This window comes from Mesitornis unicolor, unplaced genomic scaffold (genome assembly GCF_000695765.1).
Source record: "Mesitornis unicolor isolate BGI_N332 unplaced genomic scaffold, ASM69576v1 scaffold10249, whole genome shotgun sequence".
Classification (NCBI taxonomy): Eukaryota; Metazoa; Chordata; class Aves; order Mesitornithiformes; family Mesitornithidae; genus Mesitornis; species Mesitornis unicolor.
Window position 1 is genome coordinate 4,164 of NW_010205219.1, and position 20,630 is coordinate 24,793.

Sequence of the window (20,630 nt, forward strand, 5' to 3'; positions counted from 1 at the left end):
CCTAATTGCCTGTGTTACCTCTATGCTCTCTTTCCTTTTGGCTCCTGTTTCAAGGAGCACTGTGCAGAATTGGACAAGATGCTTCAAGTGAGAACTCTCTGTACCAGGTAGAGCAGGCGATTTCTTCATAATGTTGTAAATTACCTTCCTTCCCTTGGTCAGATTAACACCCATCCGCCCCCTTTATCACCTGATAGGGAGGGTTTGTTGTTGTACTTAACTTTCAAATTTATCCTCATATTTTTATTGATTGAATAACAGTTACATCTTTGAAAACATGATCTGCAGCTAATATGAGTGAATAGTTACTGTCTTAAACTTGTCCTGGGAATGGTTTCTATGAACTAACTGAGTATTTTCAACCTAACTCGTAGTTCACAGAAGAAAAGCTTGGTCAAGCGGAGAAGACTGAACTGGATGCTCACCTTGAGAACCTTCTCAGCAAAGCAGAATGCACTAAACTGTGGACAGAAAAAATAATGAAACAAACAGAAGTATTATTGCAGCCAAATCCAAGTAAGGATCTCTTCAAGATTTTGTTTGCACTTTTTGAACCGATAGATTTGCCAATGTAAATGTTTACTGTAACAGGTGTTGTGTAAGCTATGACTAAATAAAGCAGGTTTAAAATTTGAAAGCTGACGTTAGGGAAAGCACATTTTGAAGAGCTGAATCAGAGGCAGTGTACCAATTCCTGGTACTTCCTTAACCCTTCAAATGGGAGAAGCTTTAGACAGAGCTCTTCAAGCTATACATTGGTTCCATACCCTCGGCAGTATCAGGTTGGCTGTTTTTTTTGAGTTGTTTCCTGTTTAATTGAATTTCCCACTGTAATTCCACAAGTCTGAGGTAGCTGTAAGAAGTCTAAAGCTCTTCATGGAGTAGGTGCAATGGCTCAAGAAATGTCATTACTGTTTCTTTACTTTAAACTATCTGCACAATACAATTCATTTTGAAGCTGGCCAGGTGAACTGAAATGTCTGTGTTTAACAATTCCTTTACTAAAGAATGATTTTCTCCAGATGCTGAGTCTTTACCATTTGCCAGCATTTTATACACCATACTTGGGCAATGCAAGAAGGTTTCAAATGTGCTTCCATCACTGGTGAATCTGACTGTAACAGTAACAGAAAAAAATCATAGGTAGGAGGATGTTTTCTGATGTGTTAATTCTGTTTGTTTCTGAAGTTGCTGCTATGAGCAGTAACGCTGTGAATGTCTGTTTTAGACTCAAATCCTACAGTTCTCTCAGCCATTTGTGGCAGTTGTACTGGAGTTGGCAGCTGTAGGAGTTTACGTAGTGTTTAGATCTAGATTTCAAGGCAAGACTTGGTCGCTCGCCACTGGGTGAACTACTATTACAAACAAAAAATGAAACTTCCTTTAGGTTCACTCAGATGATAAAATTAAAATACTGCTAATACCTATGCACTGAAAGCAAATACTCTCCTTGTGCTGACATACTGAGTTAGCATTTATTAGTAAAGGTAAATCGTACACTGATAGCACTTCTCGCATGCCCAATAGACACATTCTTCATAGTGCTGATCTTTGAAGTATTATTTTGGAATAATAATAGTTGCGTCCTTTAGTTGCATAAAAGCAGTATTTAAAAAAACAAACAAACAACAACAAACAAATATGAAAACCAGAAGAAGTAATCCTGTGGGAAGGATGCAATATGGTTTACAGAAGGCCAGAAGAAATAGCTGTCTTGTTTGTTTCATTCAGTATTTGTAACATGTATTGACTCTTTCACAAACTTGGAATTGCAGAATATCGAGTCAATAACTGTGGGCTGGTAGAGCTGCGGGAGGGAGGTTCAGTAGAAGGATGATATGTGGTAGTATCCCAGTTACGCTGACCAGTCAGTTTTCTGACGGCTAAAAATACTCGGCGTTAAGCAGTGGTTTTCGTTTGTGGATGTAACTTCAGCTGCTTGGCAGCGGATTTGGAAGGATCATCACGTGCTGTGGAGAACTTCTTTTGGTGGTTGTTAATGCAATGTCTGGGGGAGGAAAAACACTTTTTAAATTGTATTGTAGGTCAGACCCATGTAATATCCAATAATTGTAGATTACCTTTCAGGTCTTTTGTCATTTAGTCAAAATAAGTATACACAGAGTAAAGAAAAAACAATGAATTTGGATCATTTTTGGATCACCTTTGGTGCCCGGCTACCCATGTTTGTCTGTGTCAGGTTAATTTTTGTGATCTTCGTGAGAGTGGTTACTTGATCTAATCCTGATGAAAGTTATCTAATTAACAGCAGTATTTTTGGTTGCATCAAGTTGGCATTTTTGTTCATTGCAGAGCTTCTTTGTGGTCATCTCTGCTATTGCAGACAGAAAGTGGTTCATACGGACTGCATAAATAAAGTGAGCTAAATAGGAAGTCAGAACAGTTGGATCTGAGGAGTTTGCTGTTGTAATTAATGGTGTCCCTGTTTGTGAGGCTTTTTCACCTAAGAACCACACTGTGGCTCGGTACTGTAATAGATCAGTATTAATGATCGTATAGTCACACCAGTTTTTGATAATTTTGTTGCTCCAACTAAGGAACAATGGGAACATGAAATGAAACACTCAGATCTGTAGTGGCTTGTTTCTGAGCATTTCAAGGAAGCAGCTGGAGTGGGAAAGAGAGGTGGTGATTTCTGAGGATACCAAGCTTTCAGAATATCTTAACAAGGAACCTACAGAAGCTGCTGAACTTACTTCTCACACTGCTAATTCTGGTGAACAATTGTTATGCTCTTACAGTGAAGACTTCTGGACATAAGTTTGAAAAACTCTATAAATACACTGATAGAAGGCAGAGGACAAGGATAATTTTTCACTTTCAGAGGTGGCTCTGAAAAGCACATGAACATGACACAACAGACATGGAGTACAGTCTGTTTCCAAGAACAGTATCTCTGGCTTCCTGTTGTTCACATAGTGTTGAGCTTAATGTCTGAATTTTGACATGATTTTTTGTTTTTCCTGTTCATTTTGTTGTTTCTATTTCTAACTTGTGTTTTGAATGACAGTAATGATTTCAAGTCATTTTTGTTAGATGCCAGAATAGAAGAATTTGTCTATGAGAAGCTGGACCGCAAAGCACCAAGTCGCATGAATAATCCAGAGTTATTAGGCCAGTATATGATTGATGCTGGGAATGAATTCGGCCCAGGAACAGCTTATGGTAAGTAGAAGTAACAAAATGGCTTGTGCTGCAGAAATGATGGGGGAAAGAAATGTAAGGATGTAGTTTTCTTCATGTAAAATGATAATTCTCATCTTCCTCTAGATAAAACACTTCAGTGACTTTTGTGTCGGCTTGATATGACTTGCTGTATACTTTTGAGCATTAGGAGATCAGAGATGAGGTTTCTATCCAAATCTAGAAACAGAATCTACTGCTGGAATTACAGCCGTCTTTGTGGATTTTCTTACCAGAACAACTAGTTCTGAAATTTGGTTTCCTTGCTAAAGGAACGCATTCGCACATCTGACAACACTTATGCCTTTTATTTGTGGTGTGGAGTGAAAATGTTATCCAAAATTCCCTTCTGTAGTAAGAAGCCTCTCTAACTTGACTGTATTCCTGCTTTTCTTAATTACAGTATTTTGCTAAAGATGAGAATGTAGAACACAACCTAAATCGCCTTCTTTCTCCAGCAAATTTAAATACCTATGATAGGAGGGTTGGGGGTGTTATGTCTAATGTTTTTACTCTGGCATTAATTATAATTAATTAATTATATAATTATTAAAAGGTATTTTTTGAATACAAAAATCAAGAATGGCAGGCTCTTTTCCTCTTACTTCTGCATGGTTTTATTCTGTTACCTATGGCCTTCTTTCTGATCATCAGCCTCAAGCCTTGCTCTCTAACATCAGGCAGAGTTGTACTTGGAGGCACGCTGTCCTTTGACTTGCAGAGTTTTTAGAATTCCGGCAAGTAACATGAACTACAAGCATAAAGATCGATACGTTGTTAGCCTTCCTGGGGTGTCACAAAGTATTCTGGTTCTCTGAAAACTTAGTGTCTTTCTAGCTCAGCTGTGTCAGGCTGTTGAAACATTATTGTCATAACTATTCCTGATACCTTGACTTCAGTTTCAGTACCTAACTGAATTTCAGAGTATTGTTAAGGTACAAATGTGTATGTAGAAGTTGGAGTTGATGGGGACGGGGAAAAGCACTTTATTTACCAGTAGTTAAGTGGGCTCTTTTCCTTGCTGCCGACTTCTCCGGACGTACACAAAATTCAAGTAAAAGGGCAGGAGGCTGTTTGATCAGAATAAGTAGGTGTATAGCCAGTTCTAAAAGAGATGTTCGCAGTGCAGTGGCCGTAGTCAGTTACGAGGCTGTGTCTGTTGTCATTGAAATCTTTCCTTGACCTGTGATTGTTATTAATAAAAATGGGCTTGTTTGGTGTGTGGGTTGGTTTGGTGTGGGTCGTTGTTTCTTTTCTGTGGGTGGGGGGGTTTGTTTGTGTTTTTTTTGTTTGTTTCTTTTTTCTAACTGATCCAGGCTTCTGTTGAAGTCTCTTGTGATGGCATCGCACTGTCTTTAACTGCTGGCCTACACTTCCTGCCTGAATCGCTATGAAAGTAACGTGTTTTATTTTCCTTTACAGGAAATGCACTCATTAAATGTGGAGAAACACAAAAGCGAATTGGGACAGCAGACAGAGAACTAATTCAAACATCTGCTATTAACTTTCTCACTCCCCTAAGAAACTTTATCGAAGGAGACTACAAAACTATCACTGTAAGTTGAATTGTGCATCCTTCAGCATTTCACAACAATCGTGACTGTAAGTCCTCAAAATGAAGTAGTAGAGAGCTGTGCATTATTGCTTTCCTCAGAGTAATGTAGGAAAAGTCAGGTAAAATTGGTGCCTTTGGTGTATTTTCCTTCCTTTTGACCAGTTAAAATAAAAATAATTCTGAAAACTTGCTTTTCGTAGCAGTTGTTCCATTAGAAGTATCTATCTTGAGTGTAAAATGTGTGAGAATAGTTAGGATCTAATTCTACCTCTGTTCAACTGAAGAACCTTTCTGTGTGTGATACCTGATCACAAACACTTCTTTAGTAGACAGGCTTTTGCTTCTAAGTGTGTGTACCTGTTCTCACAAGCTCATCCATCTCGCTTTCAGAAAGAACGTAAACTATTACAAAATAAAAGGCTAGATTTGGATGCAGCCAAAACCAGATTGAAGAAGGCAAAAGTTGCAGAAGCTCGAGCTGCAGTAAGTGGATTTTTAATTTGTTTTTAATTTGTCCGTAACTTTCAAACTTAGTGATTTATATTTATAAACTTGGCTGCTTGGTTGTTTCCTGTCGTAGCTTCCTACCCTCGCTATTTTTCTAGATACTTTGTAAGAAATGCCTCAGTGGAACACAAGGAAACAGAGGAGAATTGCTGGTCAAGGTGTTGGTCTCCTGGTTTTAGATATTCCATCGAATTGAACTTACTTGACCCAAGTAAATATTGTCCCCTTGTTTTATGCTAGATGAGCCTATGCTGCCAAAAATGGCTTGAAGCGTTCTGTCAAGATGGTTGTGAGTACCTAGCATTCAGAGGTCAAGTCTTGGCATTTGAATTTCTATGAGCATTGAAGCGTATGTATGATTACTTCCAACTGATGAACCTGTCTAGACTGAACTTCCCTATATCAAAATTATTTGTAGTTTATTCTTTCTGTATTATTTACTACTTCATATCACCAAACAGGGCAAGACTCGTAAACTCAGATTTCATATCCATTCTTATTCCCTCAAGAAATCCTTGTTCCGGGAGATAAAAATTACTATAAACTAAAAAGCTTTTGCTTTTAAACTCCTAAAATGCCTCTAAGTGGAGGAATTGGTAATGGAATGTATGCAATTTCAGTAGGGTATGCTTATAGTATTTTCATAGCTGTCTTTTGACTGCATTCCTAAAAGTGCAGCAGGTAATGGAGAGTGGTTTTTCCTGTAAATATTAATGCACACAGATGCCAAAAGAATGCAGACAATTTAAACATGTGGGGACAGCATGCATGACGAAGAGGCAGAAGTGGGACTGTCAGATTTTGCTGGCTTTTCCAAAGGGATCGCTGTCGTGAAAGATCTCGGAAGCATCATCTCTGAGCTACGTAGATGAAGCACCTCATGTTTTTGGGATGGTGATCCTTCTAAAAAAACATCATCCCTATCTGACAGTTCTACTTCTGTGTCTCAGTCCTCCACGTCATGCACACTATCCCTGTGTATTTAAAGTGTCTGTATGTCTTAAGTTTGTGAATGCATTTCCCTTGTATTATGCAAATTTTATGCAAAAAAAGTTACTTCTCTAGTCGAGAAGCTTTCCTAAATTGTAAGACTCACAGTGGAGAGCAGAGCAACATTTGAGTCATCTAGCAGTGGCATCTGGAAGCGGTGGATAGAGAAGCAATGAGCAGGGAACTGCTCCTTTACCTGGATTTGTTCAGTGAGGCTTTGGGGCGGTGTGGGGAAGTGCTGTGGTTATTAACTTCCTTGTGGTGTGGTAGCGAGTATTTACCTTACTTTCTAAAGCAACAGAAAAACCATAAGGAAGTTGTTCCACTTGCACTCAGTATTAAAAGAGAGGCTCCACACTGGTGATGGAACAACAACTCAAATGTCGGCATCCAGAGCTTAGTGCTGGGACAGAGTTATTGCCAATTGCTGCTCCTACTGCTTGACCAGCCTTAAATACTCATATATTGAGAGACCATGGCCTCTTAATTCACTACCTTGCCTATACTTCAATTTTAATTACATGTTAACAGCAGTGTGCATCTTTAAGAAGTATTGGATTGTAGAATTCCCAGAGAAGTGAGCAAATTTCATCTCTACTTTATCCTCTGAAATACAGAAATAAGGACTAGCCTGGATGTAGGTGTGATGTGAACGATTCCTCTCGTGCTGGCTCACTGGTTTATGAAGGAAGACACCAGATGAACAGTGCTGAACTGATCGTTAGCAAAGTGTATTGAATTATGATGCTAACTTTTCTGTTTCACTACTTTCCTTGACAGGATAAGGTGATAAATTGTATCTACATTTTACTGTTTTCTCCCCTGTTATAAAGATATTTAATCTTTGATAAAATTACATTCTCCCATGCTTACTGTACAACTGATTTAGCTTAAGAGATCGGTATTTAAAATAGAAATCTAACCAGTTTTATTTATCTGTATTCAATTCACAGTCTTGCTTAGCTTGTGCCAATAATCTGTTCACCTGTTTATATTCAGTGTTGTAACTTGCTTTTGTCTTTTATCTATGCACTTAAGCAACTAAACACCTCTCAGCCTGAAGAGAATAACATTATGGTAAATGTCTCTTACGTGCTCAACTTGCTGCATGTAAAATGGCTAAAGGTTTGTTGGCCTCCTGTGTTCATTCATTCTCGTATCAAATGTTTCCTCTTGCTATCCAGCTCATTCGGTCTTGTTTCAGATGCTTTCCATTCCAAACTGGATTGCTGTGGTGTACTAAGTACACTTATGTCAGTACAGCATTAGATGTTGTTTTTATCAGAATATTTCTGATCATCTGAAATGCTCAGTATTATATTCTGATTTCTGTGAGTTTAGGGATGTAAACTTAGGATACAAAGGAGCTGCATTTTTTTATTACTTCTGAAATTAATTTCACCCATTGGAGGGAAAGGAGTTATTTCTTCTATGTTTTTTTTATTATGAGTAGGAGTGAGAGACATGAAATAGCCAGGAATATGTAGAGATAATTCCCTTCAAGCAATGTTTTACAAATAACTGGAACTGAATAAAATCACACCAGTTGTTTAATGAGGTGATCCTGCTCTGGCAGAGGGGTTGGACTGGGTGATCTCCAGAGGCCTCTTCCAACCCCTGCCATTCAGTGATTCTGTAACTTACAGTACACCATATCCTAAACTTGTTACAGGGGCTCATCAGCGCAGCTGTTTTTAGCCCCATAATTGTGAAAGTGAGAAGGAGGAGGTTAATTACGAACAACACAGACTGTGCTGCTCAGCCCGTCCTGCTCTGGGTCTGTGGTCTGCACAGCACAGTGGGTCTCATCTCGAGCCCTGTTCCTGATTTCTCAGGCACGACCAGATAGAGGTGCGAATAACCTTGTTGGTTACAACTTGCTCCTGCAACCTTTATCCACGTTTCTTCTTACCAAAGTCCTGATTGTGTCATCTCACAGCTGCACAAAACGAGGGTTAAAGAACTGCATTGCGAGAGGGAATTTGAGCAGCAAGCTGCAGTAATTAACTTCTAGAGTAAATGCCCTGCAGGTCTGTTAGTTTGCTGTACGACTTGCTACTACTTTGGTACTCAGTTGAAGATATCCATGTAGCATTTTTAATTAAATTTAGGCTTCAGTAAAAATGCTTGTGAAATAGGAAACTGGCAATGGAATTAGCAAGAGAAATCATTCATCTGTTTCAGTCTTTACCCAACCTGGTGTTAGAATTAGAATAGCTTTCCATAGTTTTCCAATATTTTAATACATTAAGGTAATTGAGTTTGTCTGATTCATGTTACTTTCTAAGTAGTTATGTCTTATGTTGTAATAGCTTCTTTTAAGTAGATTCTTGTAACCTCTAAGTCCTGCAAGTCACACACTCTTCAGTGTCTAATCTATTTCACAGATGTAGGGCTATCCATACTCATTGTAATTTCATTGTATATGAAGGGCTTTTGGCAACAGACTTGCAGCATTTCTCAAATCCTGTGAAGTTCTGAGGACAGGAAAGTAGTTAAAAGCCAAAGTATGGTTGAAACCTGTATTAGAGTTACCACCAATATCTAAGTATGTGTGTTTTTATTTTTCCCCCCCACTTAATGCTGTCTAGATATGGGCTGAGGAGGTGACGAAAGTAAGTAAACAATTTAGAAATCGCAGAATTCTGAAACCATGACTTATGTTGGTCTAATGTAATAAAGGATGTTGCATGTTGTTGACTTCAGTCTAATGCTGGCAGCCTGGTGCGTTACCTCAGATCACACTGGGTCCCTCCAGGGCCTTCCAAATTCCGGTGGCAAAACAACGCCTGAGGTTTGCTTTGTTCTAAGCTGTTCCTGGCCAACTGTCACTTAGTGCCTTGTGATTCTCATGTGACAAGATACAGTAGAAAAAGAGCTACGGGACTTGTCTCTCAAAACTGACGGGTGTGGCATCCTGTTAAGAATGAGCTCTTAAGAATGAGCTCATTTGAATGTTTTCAGAAATGTTGGGGTCTAGGAATCCAAACTCTCCTGAAAAACACTGATCTTCAACTTGAACCAGAACTTGGAACAGTAGCTAAAATGCTGGAGTGCATGCAGGAGACTCAGAGGAGACTCTTCTGAAGGTTTTTGGGGTGTTTTTGTTCCCAGAAATCGAGCGGTAGTGGCTCTGGTGCCACGAGAAGGGCTGTTCTCAGGTTCGCTGGCTCTGACACAGCAGTACTGGGAGCAGGCTGTGAGCAGCTGTGCTAACAATTAAAAGGAAACTTCTAAGGGGATTTCTGTGGAGGAGGGGAAATGAAAATTAAGAGTAGCTGGGGGCAGGGGTTTTGGAGTATGGGTTGGTCCCCAAGTTTGGGAATTATTTTACTATTTAAATAAAGTACCAGTTTGGAAGCAGCAAACCTGTCTGCTGGAGTACTTGGTACTGTTCTGGGGGAAAGATAGCAGGGGAGCAGTATTGCTGGGATGAAGACTGATCCTGAAGCTATAAAACAACAACTATTTGCCTTTCAGAGACGATGACAAGTGGCCATAAGGATAGTGAAGTCTAACAGATTGTGTCTTGGAGAGAAAAAGAAATAATATGAAGTGCTTAACCGTAGTGTAAAGGAGACAAAAAGCTTTAAATCTTGTCATAAATTATGCAATTCAAAGTCCCCTTTTTTAATTAAGCATATAGACAGTAGAAACTGTTGAGAAGAAGCTACAACACACTTGTTCTGCCAAAGGAACAGAGATCCATCCAGGTCTCTAAAGGCAGTCGGTCCTTCTGTATTTGGAAGTTGGAGGAAGAGGTTCATAGGTGTCTTCTATTTAAATCTAAGAAGCTTCCCAGCAAGGTTCTCAGACTGTCCAGTAATCTCTAGATCAATTACAGTACCGCTGTTTTATTGACAGCGTGTCTAACAAATCCTTAGGAAGGTGATTATATTTCCTGTGCTCTCATGAGAGTGTCATCCCTTAGCTACGGGGTTGCACAGTGTTTCTGAGAGCTCACATATTCTTATGTGAAATCTGGGGAGATGATGAACTTTGGAATACTCATATTCAGAAATTGTGTTCATATGCTGAACTTGTAAGTACCATTTTGAGTGTTTTTCATGGGAGGTACCCTGGGAGGCTTTCTAATTGTTCCAAAACCAGGATATGACTGCACCTGGGGGTCACTGGAAAGTTTAGGCTTGTGTTGTGAGCTCTTCATTCTGCTCAGAGACAAAGGTGATCAGGCCACAAGCTTCCCAGGTTGAAAATGGGCTGGTTTTCACCTTTACCACAAGGTGTAGAACAGACACACTGAGCTGCTACTGTTCACCTAGCAGTACTGAAAATAAGGGTGAGCAAACCAGATTAAACACATCACATCACTTAGTTCATATAAATCTACAAACCCAGTGCATCGGGCTTTTGTAAAGCAATGTGTTTAAAGGTTAATACTTGTTACCACATCACTGGCTTCGCCTTTTCTTGCAGAAAGTAGTTGATGTGCTAGGATACTGTAGAAACAATTAGAGTTGTTCTGATGGATATTTATGTTCCTATTCTCGTGTACTGACTTACCTGGCAGGAAGAAGGAAACACATTAGCAACTGCTGACTTGGAGGAGCAGGGCACTCTAGACTGTTTATCTCCAGATAAATGGTTTACCTCTGATTTCTATCTTTGTGGTTTGGTGTTGGTTTGGTTTGGTGGGGATTTTTTGTTTGGTTTGTTTTTTTAACGAAATGAAGATGATGTTAACATAGAAGGGAGTGCTTTTCCTCCCCTCTTAGCCACCAGATTCGCTTTTTTCCCCCATTTGTTCTTCCATTTCTCTCGGGGACTGTCAGGTGGATTTCACTGATATTAGTACAGATTTAATAGGAAAATTCCAAGTGAAGATTCTTGCCTCAACAAACTTTGAAAGGCTAGTGAGTCTGTAACCTGACACGTGCACTGCTATCTCAGTTTCAGTACGGTACACACAGTACTCCATAGCTGTTCCTCACTTTAGTTTACGTGTACGCCTCCCCTGCTGCAGTGACTTCAGGTAAAAAACATTTCTTGGGTAACTGCATCGCTTTTCTGTGCTCATTACTGAGATTGTGATCTGTCCATGCAACCTTTCATATTGATTGGCATTAGTGCATGCAAGAGCAGAATGTTTGTGAGCACATAAAATCCTGTTGAAATCAGTGTTTTATCAGTATCACCTCATTGAGCTTCCTGAAGATATATTTCCTTACTCTCTTTTGTTGAGAACAGCAGCTGCTGCATCTTTGACTTAATGCCTTTGTGGTTGTTTGTAGAGGGATGGTATTAAATGCATATAAGCATTGAGGCAAGGTAATCCAGGTTGCAGGCTGAGGACATTCCGTCTTGGAACAGTAAATCTTGGAGATATTTTTATGTATTTGTGTGGTTTTTGTCCTCTTTCCCCCCCTAGAAAAATACTCAAGTAATTTTGGCTTGTGCTAGGTGGAAGTCCTTTAAAACTGCTGTAACATTGTTAACTTGTTACATATCAGCAATTTCTAAATAAGGAAGAAATGTAATTTTAATTATTTAACCATGAAACTTAAATCCAATCATTTTAATAGGATTTCAACTCCAGTTGAATTCAAAATACTTGCTATAGTTTTGATTTATTTATTTTTAAAGATGCCTCGATTACTAGCTCCAGATAGTTGTCATAGCTCCGTGGCCAGTATGAGACATTAATTTATGAAATACCCTGTTAAAACTTCTCGTTGAAGATTTACTGATTGCTATGCAGTTATGTGACAAAAATAACGTGAGGTTTACCCTAAATTACTTGGTCAGAGCCCTGTTAACTTGAAGCTTGGATAAAAAATGACATTTGTGTGTCTGTGGCTGCCTCTGCTGTGGTGCAGTCACTGTTACGCCAGTGAACGTTGGTTTGTTACTGGGAGAGGTGGGCTAATGCTGCTGGCAGAAAACCAGCTTCCTTTTGCATGTGTTGACTCTGTAGGTGTCTGGTTATAAAGCTGTTTGTTGTGTATACAAGGCCTTGACATTCTGAATCCAAAATGCAATGACTCTTCTTGCCTAGTAAAGATCTGTAAAGAAAAGCGCATGTTTCAAACACAGACATTTCTGATAAAGGCACTTGTATGAGTAGCTGTGAATGAAACGGCTGTTGCAGGCGGAAGGTGTAGCAGAGCACGCTGTACAGATACCTGATGTGCACCCTCACTTTCAGTCTGAACAGGAAGTGCGGATTACTCAGAGCGAATTCGACCGTCAGGCAGAGATTACCAGGCTGCTGCTGGAAGGAATCAGCAGCACACATGTGAGTATCCAAAACGGGTAGGGGGGAAGTCAAAATCGGGGCACTTTGGAGAGAGAGCTACAGTGAGAACTACACTTGGGAACTCTGAGCTGTGTGGTTTGACTTCAGTGTGTTCAACCATCAAACTGGGTTTTTTTATTGTTTGAATTGTAATTTAGTATCCACTTGATTTAATTTTAGTCTCCTGTTAACCTTTAAACCCAGCTTCCTATTTGTCAGATCAGCTGAATGTTGAAACCACAAAAATGTGCTAACATATTTGTTCTGTTGTGAGTACAACATAGGTAAAATGGCATGATGCTTATACACCACTGATTTTTTGTGCCCAAATACATTAATTTTGGTGACATTTTATCCCATTTACCTGGTAAACCCAGGCACTGTGCCTATGTGGCATAAATCCCTATGTGCCAATACTGACATTAGCACCTAATTAGGAGACGTCTTTCTGATGCAGCCTAAATCTTGATCTCTTTGCTTTATTACAGGCACATCACCTTCGCTGTCTGAATGACTTTGTTGAAGCTCAGATGACCTATTATGCACAATGTTACCAGTATATGTTGGATCTCCAGAAACAGCTTGGAAGGTAGTAGAACTGTAAAAACTTCAGGAAAAACCATGTTTTTCTAAGTGCTTATGAGCGGTGGGAAAGCTTACACTGATGTAACAGTGGTGAGCACACTGGCGTGCTGGGCTGAAAGGAAATGAATCTGTTCTCAGGTAGTTAATAAATAACCCCAGCACAGCTACTTCCCTGAGCCTGCACACATCACTAATGCATCTTGAGGGTTGATCTACTGGAAATTTTTATATGTATGTTGTAGTTGAGGAAGGTAAGCCCATCATGGCCTCATTTTAATGGCACAGTGATGAATTTCATGGGACTTATTTGTAACCATGCAGTTGTCCTGCCCCTCATGCCGCAAAACCACTGTGCAATGTGGAAGAAGTTTTTGTATTGTCCATAAATTCCTGTTACCTCTTAATTTGCTACAGAGCATTGCCCGGTTTGAAATGAAACTGCATTCTCTACTGTTAAGTGAATTGTCAACATAAATACTGTATCTGGGGAGAAATGTACTTTGTAATATCTGTATCAGTAACCCAAAGCAGTCAGAGGAATGAGTGAGTTTGTCTGGTTTTACTGTTCTGTGGATTTAGCCTTTTAAAGTAAGAGAAGAAGCTGTCTGACACTGGTTTGTGCTCTTGATGCCATTTTTGTGATTGATGATGAAGTGAAGAGATCGACACGCTTACTTTTCCTAAAGGTTCCCTACTCTAACTCTTCTTTCCAAATCAGCCTTTCTTAGGGTTATTTAGGTGAGCATACTGAAGGATTGTCTGTACTTAGAAGTTCGCTGTAGTGTCTACTCTAAGTAACTCTCTATAAAATCTCTGTTCATATTTTCTGTGACAAGGAAGTAAATACAAAAGGGTTCTTGAGTCTTGTCCTTTTCCTGGCTTGCAGCTTCCTGTGGCACTTGATTTCCTTTCCTCGGTTTGTTTCAATTGGTAGTTTAAAGGCGTTATAAAAGAGTCTTTAAAACTGTGATGTAAAAAAAAAAAGCTACATCTTTAAATTACTTTCCATGTAAAGAAATATTCAACTATAAAATCTGGCAGCACATAAATGCAAATTAAATGTTTACTGGATTAAGAACAAGCACCTCTTAACTTAGAAATTAAGTCTGTTTGCACAACTATTTTAAGAGGATGTTATTAAAATCTGTACTTGTGTACTAGTATACATTTACTAGGAAGCTTTAAGCATAATACCCTTAACCTAAGGAAGAACATGTTCTCCTTTAAAATATCTTACTTTAGGATGTGTAGCAAGTCCCAGAACAGCTGTCTTTGTTTAAAATGTGTGTAAACTGCTAGCAGGTATATAAAAAAAGTGTATTTGAAGAAAACACTGCCTTTAGGAAAGCAGAATGTGGCTATAATCTGATTAGTATTTTTTATAAAATTCCTGTGACTGCTGGAAGATCAGAAGCATGGAAGCTTTGCAAAATCTTAAATGCCTTGAGCAGCCAAATGAAGTTTCCCTGCCTATGTGGATTAGATCTGTCACGGTATTACATCTAGGGAGTGTCTTTCCTTCCTTGTGGAAGGAAGTCCCACTGCACCATAACGGAGAGCACTGGGACAGGCTCTTAAGTTGTGCTTCTTGCTTTGGAAGAGTTCCTCAGTTTATAGTTTATATGGTGTAGGGCACTTGATTAAACAAGGGTATGTGTAGTGTTCTTCCTGTGTTGTGTAGGCAGTTGTAGTAGCCAATAAATAGCTTAGGCAGCTCAGCTAGACTTTGGTTGTATTTGGCTGTATTTGTGCTCTGTTGGTTAACAAGGGATATTTAGTGCTGAGTTAACACATGTTCTTGTCACATATCTAATGACATTTTGCCCTATGAAAGCCAAGAGCAGCGAGGGACTTATTTTTGTTTTGAGACTGTTGGTGAACCGCAGGGATTCAGCCTCTAAGTTGCACAGTTTGGTGCTTGAAACAGAAACCTGGTTCTCAAGCGTAGATGCGTATTACATGTTTTATGTGGGTCACAATCTAAACCCTAACCTGGATCACATTGAGACTATTTGAGTTCACAAGCTGAGCATTTCATCTGTTTCAAATATCCTGGTACTCTGGCTGCTGTTTTTCTTGCTGATAGCTGGTTTTGCTCTGAGTTTTCTCACCTTCCTTGGCAGCTAAGCCTGAGCTTTGGCACCATTATTTTTTCAGATTGCCCATTACTAGTCCTCTCCTCTACAAGCGGTGAAACTCCTGGTACTCAAGTGTTCAAAAAAATCCCAGACAGCCTCTGTATAGCTGCAGCTTTCCAGTAACATGCCTCCAGACTGCTTTGCAAAGGAGTGAGACCTAATACTTCCCTGATTGACAGCGTGGTTACGAAGCTTTGTCCTTCTTTTCCACTATCTGTACAAACCAGTGACCCTTTGAAAGGAGCAGGATGATTTACAATTGATTGCTGTGTTAACAGAGAGCAGGTTTAGCAGTGTACTAAACAGGAATTTAGCAGTATTGAGAAACACCTGATTGTCTTTTAAAATTAAGTCACTCTCTTCGCCAGCTCATCAAGTGCTAAACGTATCATGAGGCACAGCTGAGTTATCCCTACAGGAATGTGGGGTCTGGGTTTTCCTCCCTTTGTTCTGCTCATTTGATTTGCTCGGGGAATGTGGTGAACTGCTTTGAAAAACTGATCTGGCAAATTAAAAAGCAAAGAAATAAATCTTTGTGGAGTTGCAGTCTCCTCTTAGTGAGCTGAACCAGAGCTCTGTGATCAAATGATGCCAAGGTGAGCCCGGGGGAGAAGTGGGGCTTCCTCCTTTTGGTGGCAGCAGTCTGCAAACTAAACTCACAACAGTCTCCTGAAAGTCTGCTCAATTTTTAATGTGCGATTCGGTGTGACTCTAAAGGGGCTGGTTCTGTCCTTCACAATGTACCCCTGCTGTTTGCCTTCAGCCAGATGTAACAATTGCATGATTGCAAGGTGAGCACGTTTAACAAGCTGTTCTGATGGAAAGCTGGCAATCATCTTGATGATTTTTATTAGATCGGATTGTTGAATCAGCTGAAAAGCAGCAGATTGTGTGGTCTATTAACAGATGAATATTTGTGCAGTAAAGGGGTAGAGGAGTGGGTCCACCCTGCTCGGTGGCAGTGTAAATTTACCAGATAAAGTATGGTATGAAACTGTAAACCTGTGTTCATAGCCACACAATCAAAAAATCAGTCACTGTAACGATGGATTTAGTTTTGACCTGCATCAGGTCCCTAAACTAGCTCCTCTTTTGACTGTATGAGCACCAGCAGTGCTGCAGACGTGTGGGAATGAACCGATCTTGGTGTATATGGTTAAGGTTGCCACTGAACTGCATCTTCAAGAAGAGCTTAACTGGGGAGCATAGGTGAGAAGGGATGAGCTGAAACTGTTTTCTGACTGGTTCATACACACAATACAAATAGATCTTCATTATGTCAAAAAAGTAGGCAAGAAAAGGGGGTGAGTGGGGTTTTAATACGTCCACATCCCAGATGTTAATGAAAAAAGCACGTATGTAGGACCGATGATGGAAGTTGTGTGGGAAGTGACTGACCAGTGGATGTGTAGACTGGTCAAAGGGATGGAAGGAAATGCAGCTACAGCTCTACACCATCCCAACTCCCACTCCTGACCCTTTGTTCACTGTATCAGCTTTGCAACTTTTCAAATCCTTTGCTGACCTGCTTTTAAGGTAGAATCAGGTAACTGTTGGAACAAAGTAGAGCAGCAAAGAGACAAAGAATGACTACATCAACTGCTAAATATACCTTTAGTCTGCCACGGAACTGCATCCAAGTAGGGCAGAGTGAGGTGAAATAACCTCACAGCTCATCACTGCCTCCCGTGCTGCCCCATTCCCCCTACCCCGCTGCCCTGAAATCTCTTGCTCCTCAGCTCCTTCTGCTTTTCATCCATGTTACTCTGTTCTTTCCCTTGTATCTGCTCTGGCTCTCATCAGGTTTTTGTAATTCAGCTCATTAAGTTAGTAGAAGATTATAGACTTCTTCTTTTCCACTTTGTTTCAGGCAGGTTAATGAGTTGAACTGAGTTAATGGAAGGGTCTGGCAAGCGCTGCAGCTGGCACAGAACAAGCAGCAGCCTAGAAAGGAGAGGCTTAGGCTGATATAAGTTCACCTTTAGCGCAGCAATATTTTTGCTTTACGGCGTGCAGTTAGCTGAATCAACAAACTGGTTTAGATTATGAAAAATAGGGGGGGGGTTAATTCTTCTTTCAGAGGGAGGATGTGTTTTTACCCTGCATTGTATTTCCATGAACTGGTTCACCAGCAGTCTTTTGTGCAGCCGCATAATTGAGGAATGAGCAGGGGAGGTGGAGGCTGTTTTTACTGGCAGAGCTGTCAAGAGGAATGTTTATTAAAATACAGTCTGAATTAAGTCTGGCCACCAGTGCTTTCCTTTTTTTTTTTTTTTAGGAAGTAAGTGTTGTGTTGTGTTGTTTTGTTTTGGTTTTAATGTGACAGTACTTTTACTTCTTTTAAAGTATATTAGTTTGATATACAAAACAGGCCAGGAACAAGTATCTTTATTTAGCTTTATACAAATGTTGGTGCTATTCTATTACTGCTGTCTGCTGCTGTTTATTCTGTAGCTGATAAAAACAAGAATGCTAACTTAGGCATGCAGATGTGTATAACTCCCTGTGTAGGACTGATTCACTCCGAAATCTTTTTGGTTTGTTTCCTTCCACAGCTTTCCATCTACTTTTCTCTCCAACAATAATCAGTCTTCCTCAGCTCCTGTGCAGAGCGTTTCTTCTCCCTCGGTCTTGGCCTCAGCCTCTGCTTCATTGCCTTCAGTAAGCAATTCAGTAGTTACTTCAGGCATCAGTGAGCTGAAGTCGTCAAGCGGCAGCAGGAAGGCTCGAGTCCTCTATGATTACGATGCTGCAAACAGCAGTGAGTTATCACTACTTGCAGATGAGGTAAGGCTTTTCTGTGTACCTTGATCATTTACAAGTAAAATCAGAATGCTCGTGACTTGCCAGTTCAGATGTGCTACATAAAACATCTGTGTAGTTGATTTTTTAAATGAAACGTCAGTGGTACTCTCAGAGCGTGGTCCTGTACCATATACCCCAGGACTCTACAGTGAGAGTTAACGGTTGTCACACCGCCTAGGCTTACAAGAGCACTTGCTAGACAATCAAGATACGATTCTTCCATCTTTTTACCTCATCTTTAGCACTGTTATCAGTACAATTAATCTCCCAAACATTAAATATTGCAATCTGGGAAGAGCATGAAAATATAAACACTTCTTCTTTAGATGGTGGTGGTTGTGCTGTGTTTATTCCTGTTCCAGTTCAATTATTCCAAGTTCAATTCCAGTTCCAAGTCAGTCTATAGAAAGCAGGGGGAGACAGACAATGAAGTGGGGTGCTGGAACAGAGTTCCACTTAGTAATGTGACTGGAGATGAACTGTGAAGAAGAGATCCACAAAAAAGTGTTCAGACTGTTTTTTAAAATGTGTTACTTTAGAAAATAGTCAAATACAAGTATTTATCTGGGCAGTGACTTAGGAGCTGTGGCCTAAGGTTTTCTGTTAAGGTGTAGCACATCAACACCATCTGTCTTTCAGTCATGCAGCCAGCTTCCTTTGAGATTGCCTGTTAAAGCTGATTGTGGTGTACAAGATTTATAGATAAAAACCAATAGAAAGGAAACAGTAATGATTAGAATCTCATCACAAAAACGGGACTTCAAAATACGCTGCTATATCTGCTTTTTATCCATGGACCGGTGAAATAATTTATGTGAGCACTAGGCTATGTTCCATGGATGCCCATATTAAATGCTCTATTTAACTTGGTTAATCTCAGTTCTAAGACCCTGGAAGTCACATGAAGGTAGACTGTAACTTTTCAGGCAAAGAAAGATTGTAATGGTGTGTTTCTGTTTTTTAGGTCATAACAGTGTACAGTATCCCTGGCATGGATTCAGACTGGCTGATGGGTGAAAGGGGAAATCAGAAGGGCAAAGTGCCTATTACTTATTTAGAACTGCTAAACTAGATGGTTGGCCTGAGCAAAGACTGTGGGTTGTGGCAACACCGTATTTATATACAATTAACGTGATGTCAGCAGGTTTAAGTGTCTTCCGTGTTATTGTCTTGAGGGACAAACACCAGCCATTACAAACTGGCTTTTATGCCAGCATGGTTGCATGGTAAATTCTCTATTCAAACTTAATGTGTTTAAAGCTTTTACTTCATGTGCCAAGAACATGTTTCCTACAGATTTGTTTCTACTGAAGTTTTCACTAATACAAGCTTCTACTTTTGAGTAATCTAGATTGAAAGCAGGAGGTACTGTTTTCTACTGAATTTTTTCATTAATGGCAAAGCTTTTCTTCACATAAAATAAACTTTTTGTGAACTGATGCAGGTGTAATGCACGTTATTTGAGTAACTAAAACCAAATGTGAAACGTAAGCCTAAAGACGTCCATGTGGTCCTGTTCCCGACTCAGATGTGCTGAGACATACATGGATATGGGAGACATCCATGGATATGGGCATCTGTAAGTGCATTAATCGCCCTTGAAAAATGAAAGTGGTTGTTTTTTCTCTGTTGAAAATTACAGGCAAATTGCTGGTATGGTGAGATTTTAAACTGCACTTAGGTGGATTGAGACACGCTGGTGACATATGTTCTGCCTTGTTTTGCATCTCGCCTTGTATTTTTTACCTTTAATTGCTTTCCAGAAAAAGAGGCTAGTTCAGTTTGATTAGTAATTAAGAGTCTTTCAACTGCAGATCAGCCTTTATGTTAAATTAAGCACTGCGTTTTGCTAACCAAATACGCACTCTCTCTCTACATTTAAGTAGTCCTATAGATGAAGATACATTTGTTCAGATTATAGTTTTTAAAGAAAATCTGCATCCACAATTCTTACACAGTAGATTATTGTCATGTTCTAATTACATTTAATTAGCATTACACGTTTTTCAGTTTGCAAGAGGACTCCCTTTAAATATGTGGGAAGAAAAAAAGGTTTTACCCTAACAACGGCTTTAACAGATGTTAAATGTTTCATAAATAGCAGATTTTTAATTCTGTAGAAAGATGAAAATGATAGATTGAGGGGAATTTTTGTTAAAGTTCCAGTACATTTAGTTAATTGAGCTGGACTTGTCGAAGGAAATTCCTTCAGTTGAGATGGAAATGGTTCTCTTTGCAGAACATGCCACATGGACATAAATCCACTTTATCTCGGGGGATGCTGGGACCAGGTGCTTGGTGGCTGCTGCTGATCAGCACCTTTGGTTGCAGCGGCTGAGGGAGCTGGGGCTCTTGAGCTTGGAGCAGAGGAGACTGAGGGGTGCCCTCATTCCTGGGGATCCATTGGGAAAGGGCAGTGTCAGGAGGAAGGAGCCAGGCTCTGCTCTGGGATGGCCAATGCCAGGACAAGGGGCAGTGGTCCCAAGCTGGAGCACAGGAGGTTCAAGCTGAAGATGAGGCCAAAGTTTGTCAGTGTGAGGGTTCTGGAGCATGGCCCAGGCTGCCCAGAGAGGTTGTGGAGTCTCCTTCT

General features: G+C 40.0%; 1 protein-coding gene across 1 annotated transcript; it reads left to right on the plus strand.

Annotated features, from left to right (window-relative positions):
• Positions 1 to 374: 374 nt before the first annotated feature.
• SH3GLB1 (SH3-domain GRB2-like endophilin B1) lies at positions 375 to 19,479 on the plus strand (the record flags this gene model as incomplete). The annotated part of the gene is made up of 10 exons (XM_010191334.1): positions 375 to 516; positions 3,058 to 3,186; positions 4,627 to 4,760; positions 5,150 to 5,242; positions 7,295 to 7,333; positions 8,848 to 8,871; positions 12,423 to 12,512; positions 13,001 to 13,101; positions 17,791 to 18,022; positions 19,005 to 19,479. Coding segments are annotated over 10 exons (1,092 nt in total), but the record flags the coding sequence as incomplete, so codon positions are not given.
• Between the last annotated feature and the right edge of the window lie 1,151 nt (positions 19,480 to 20,630).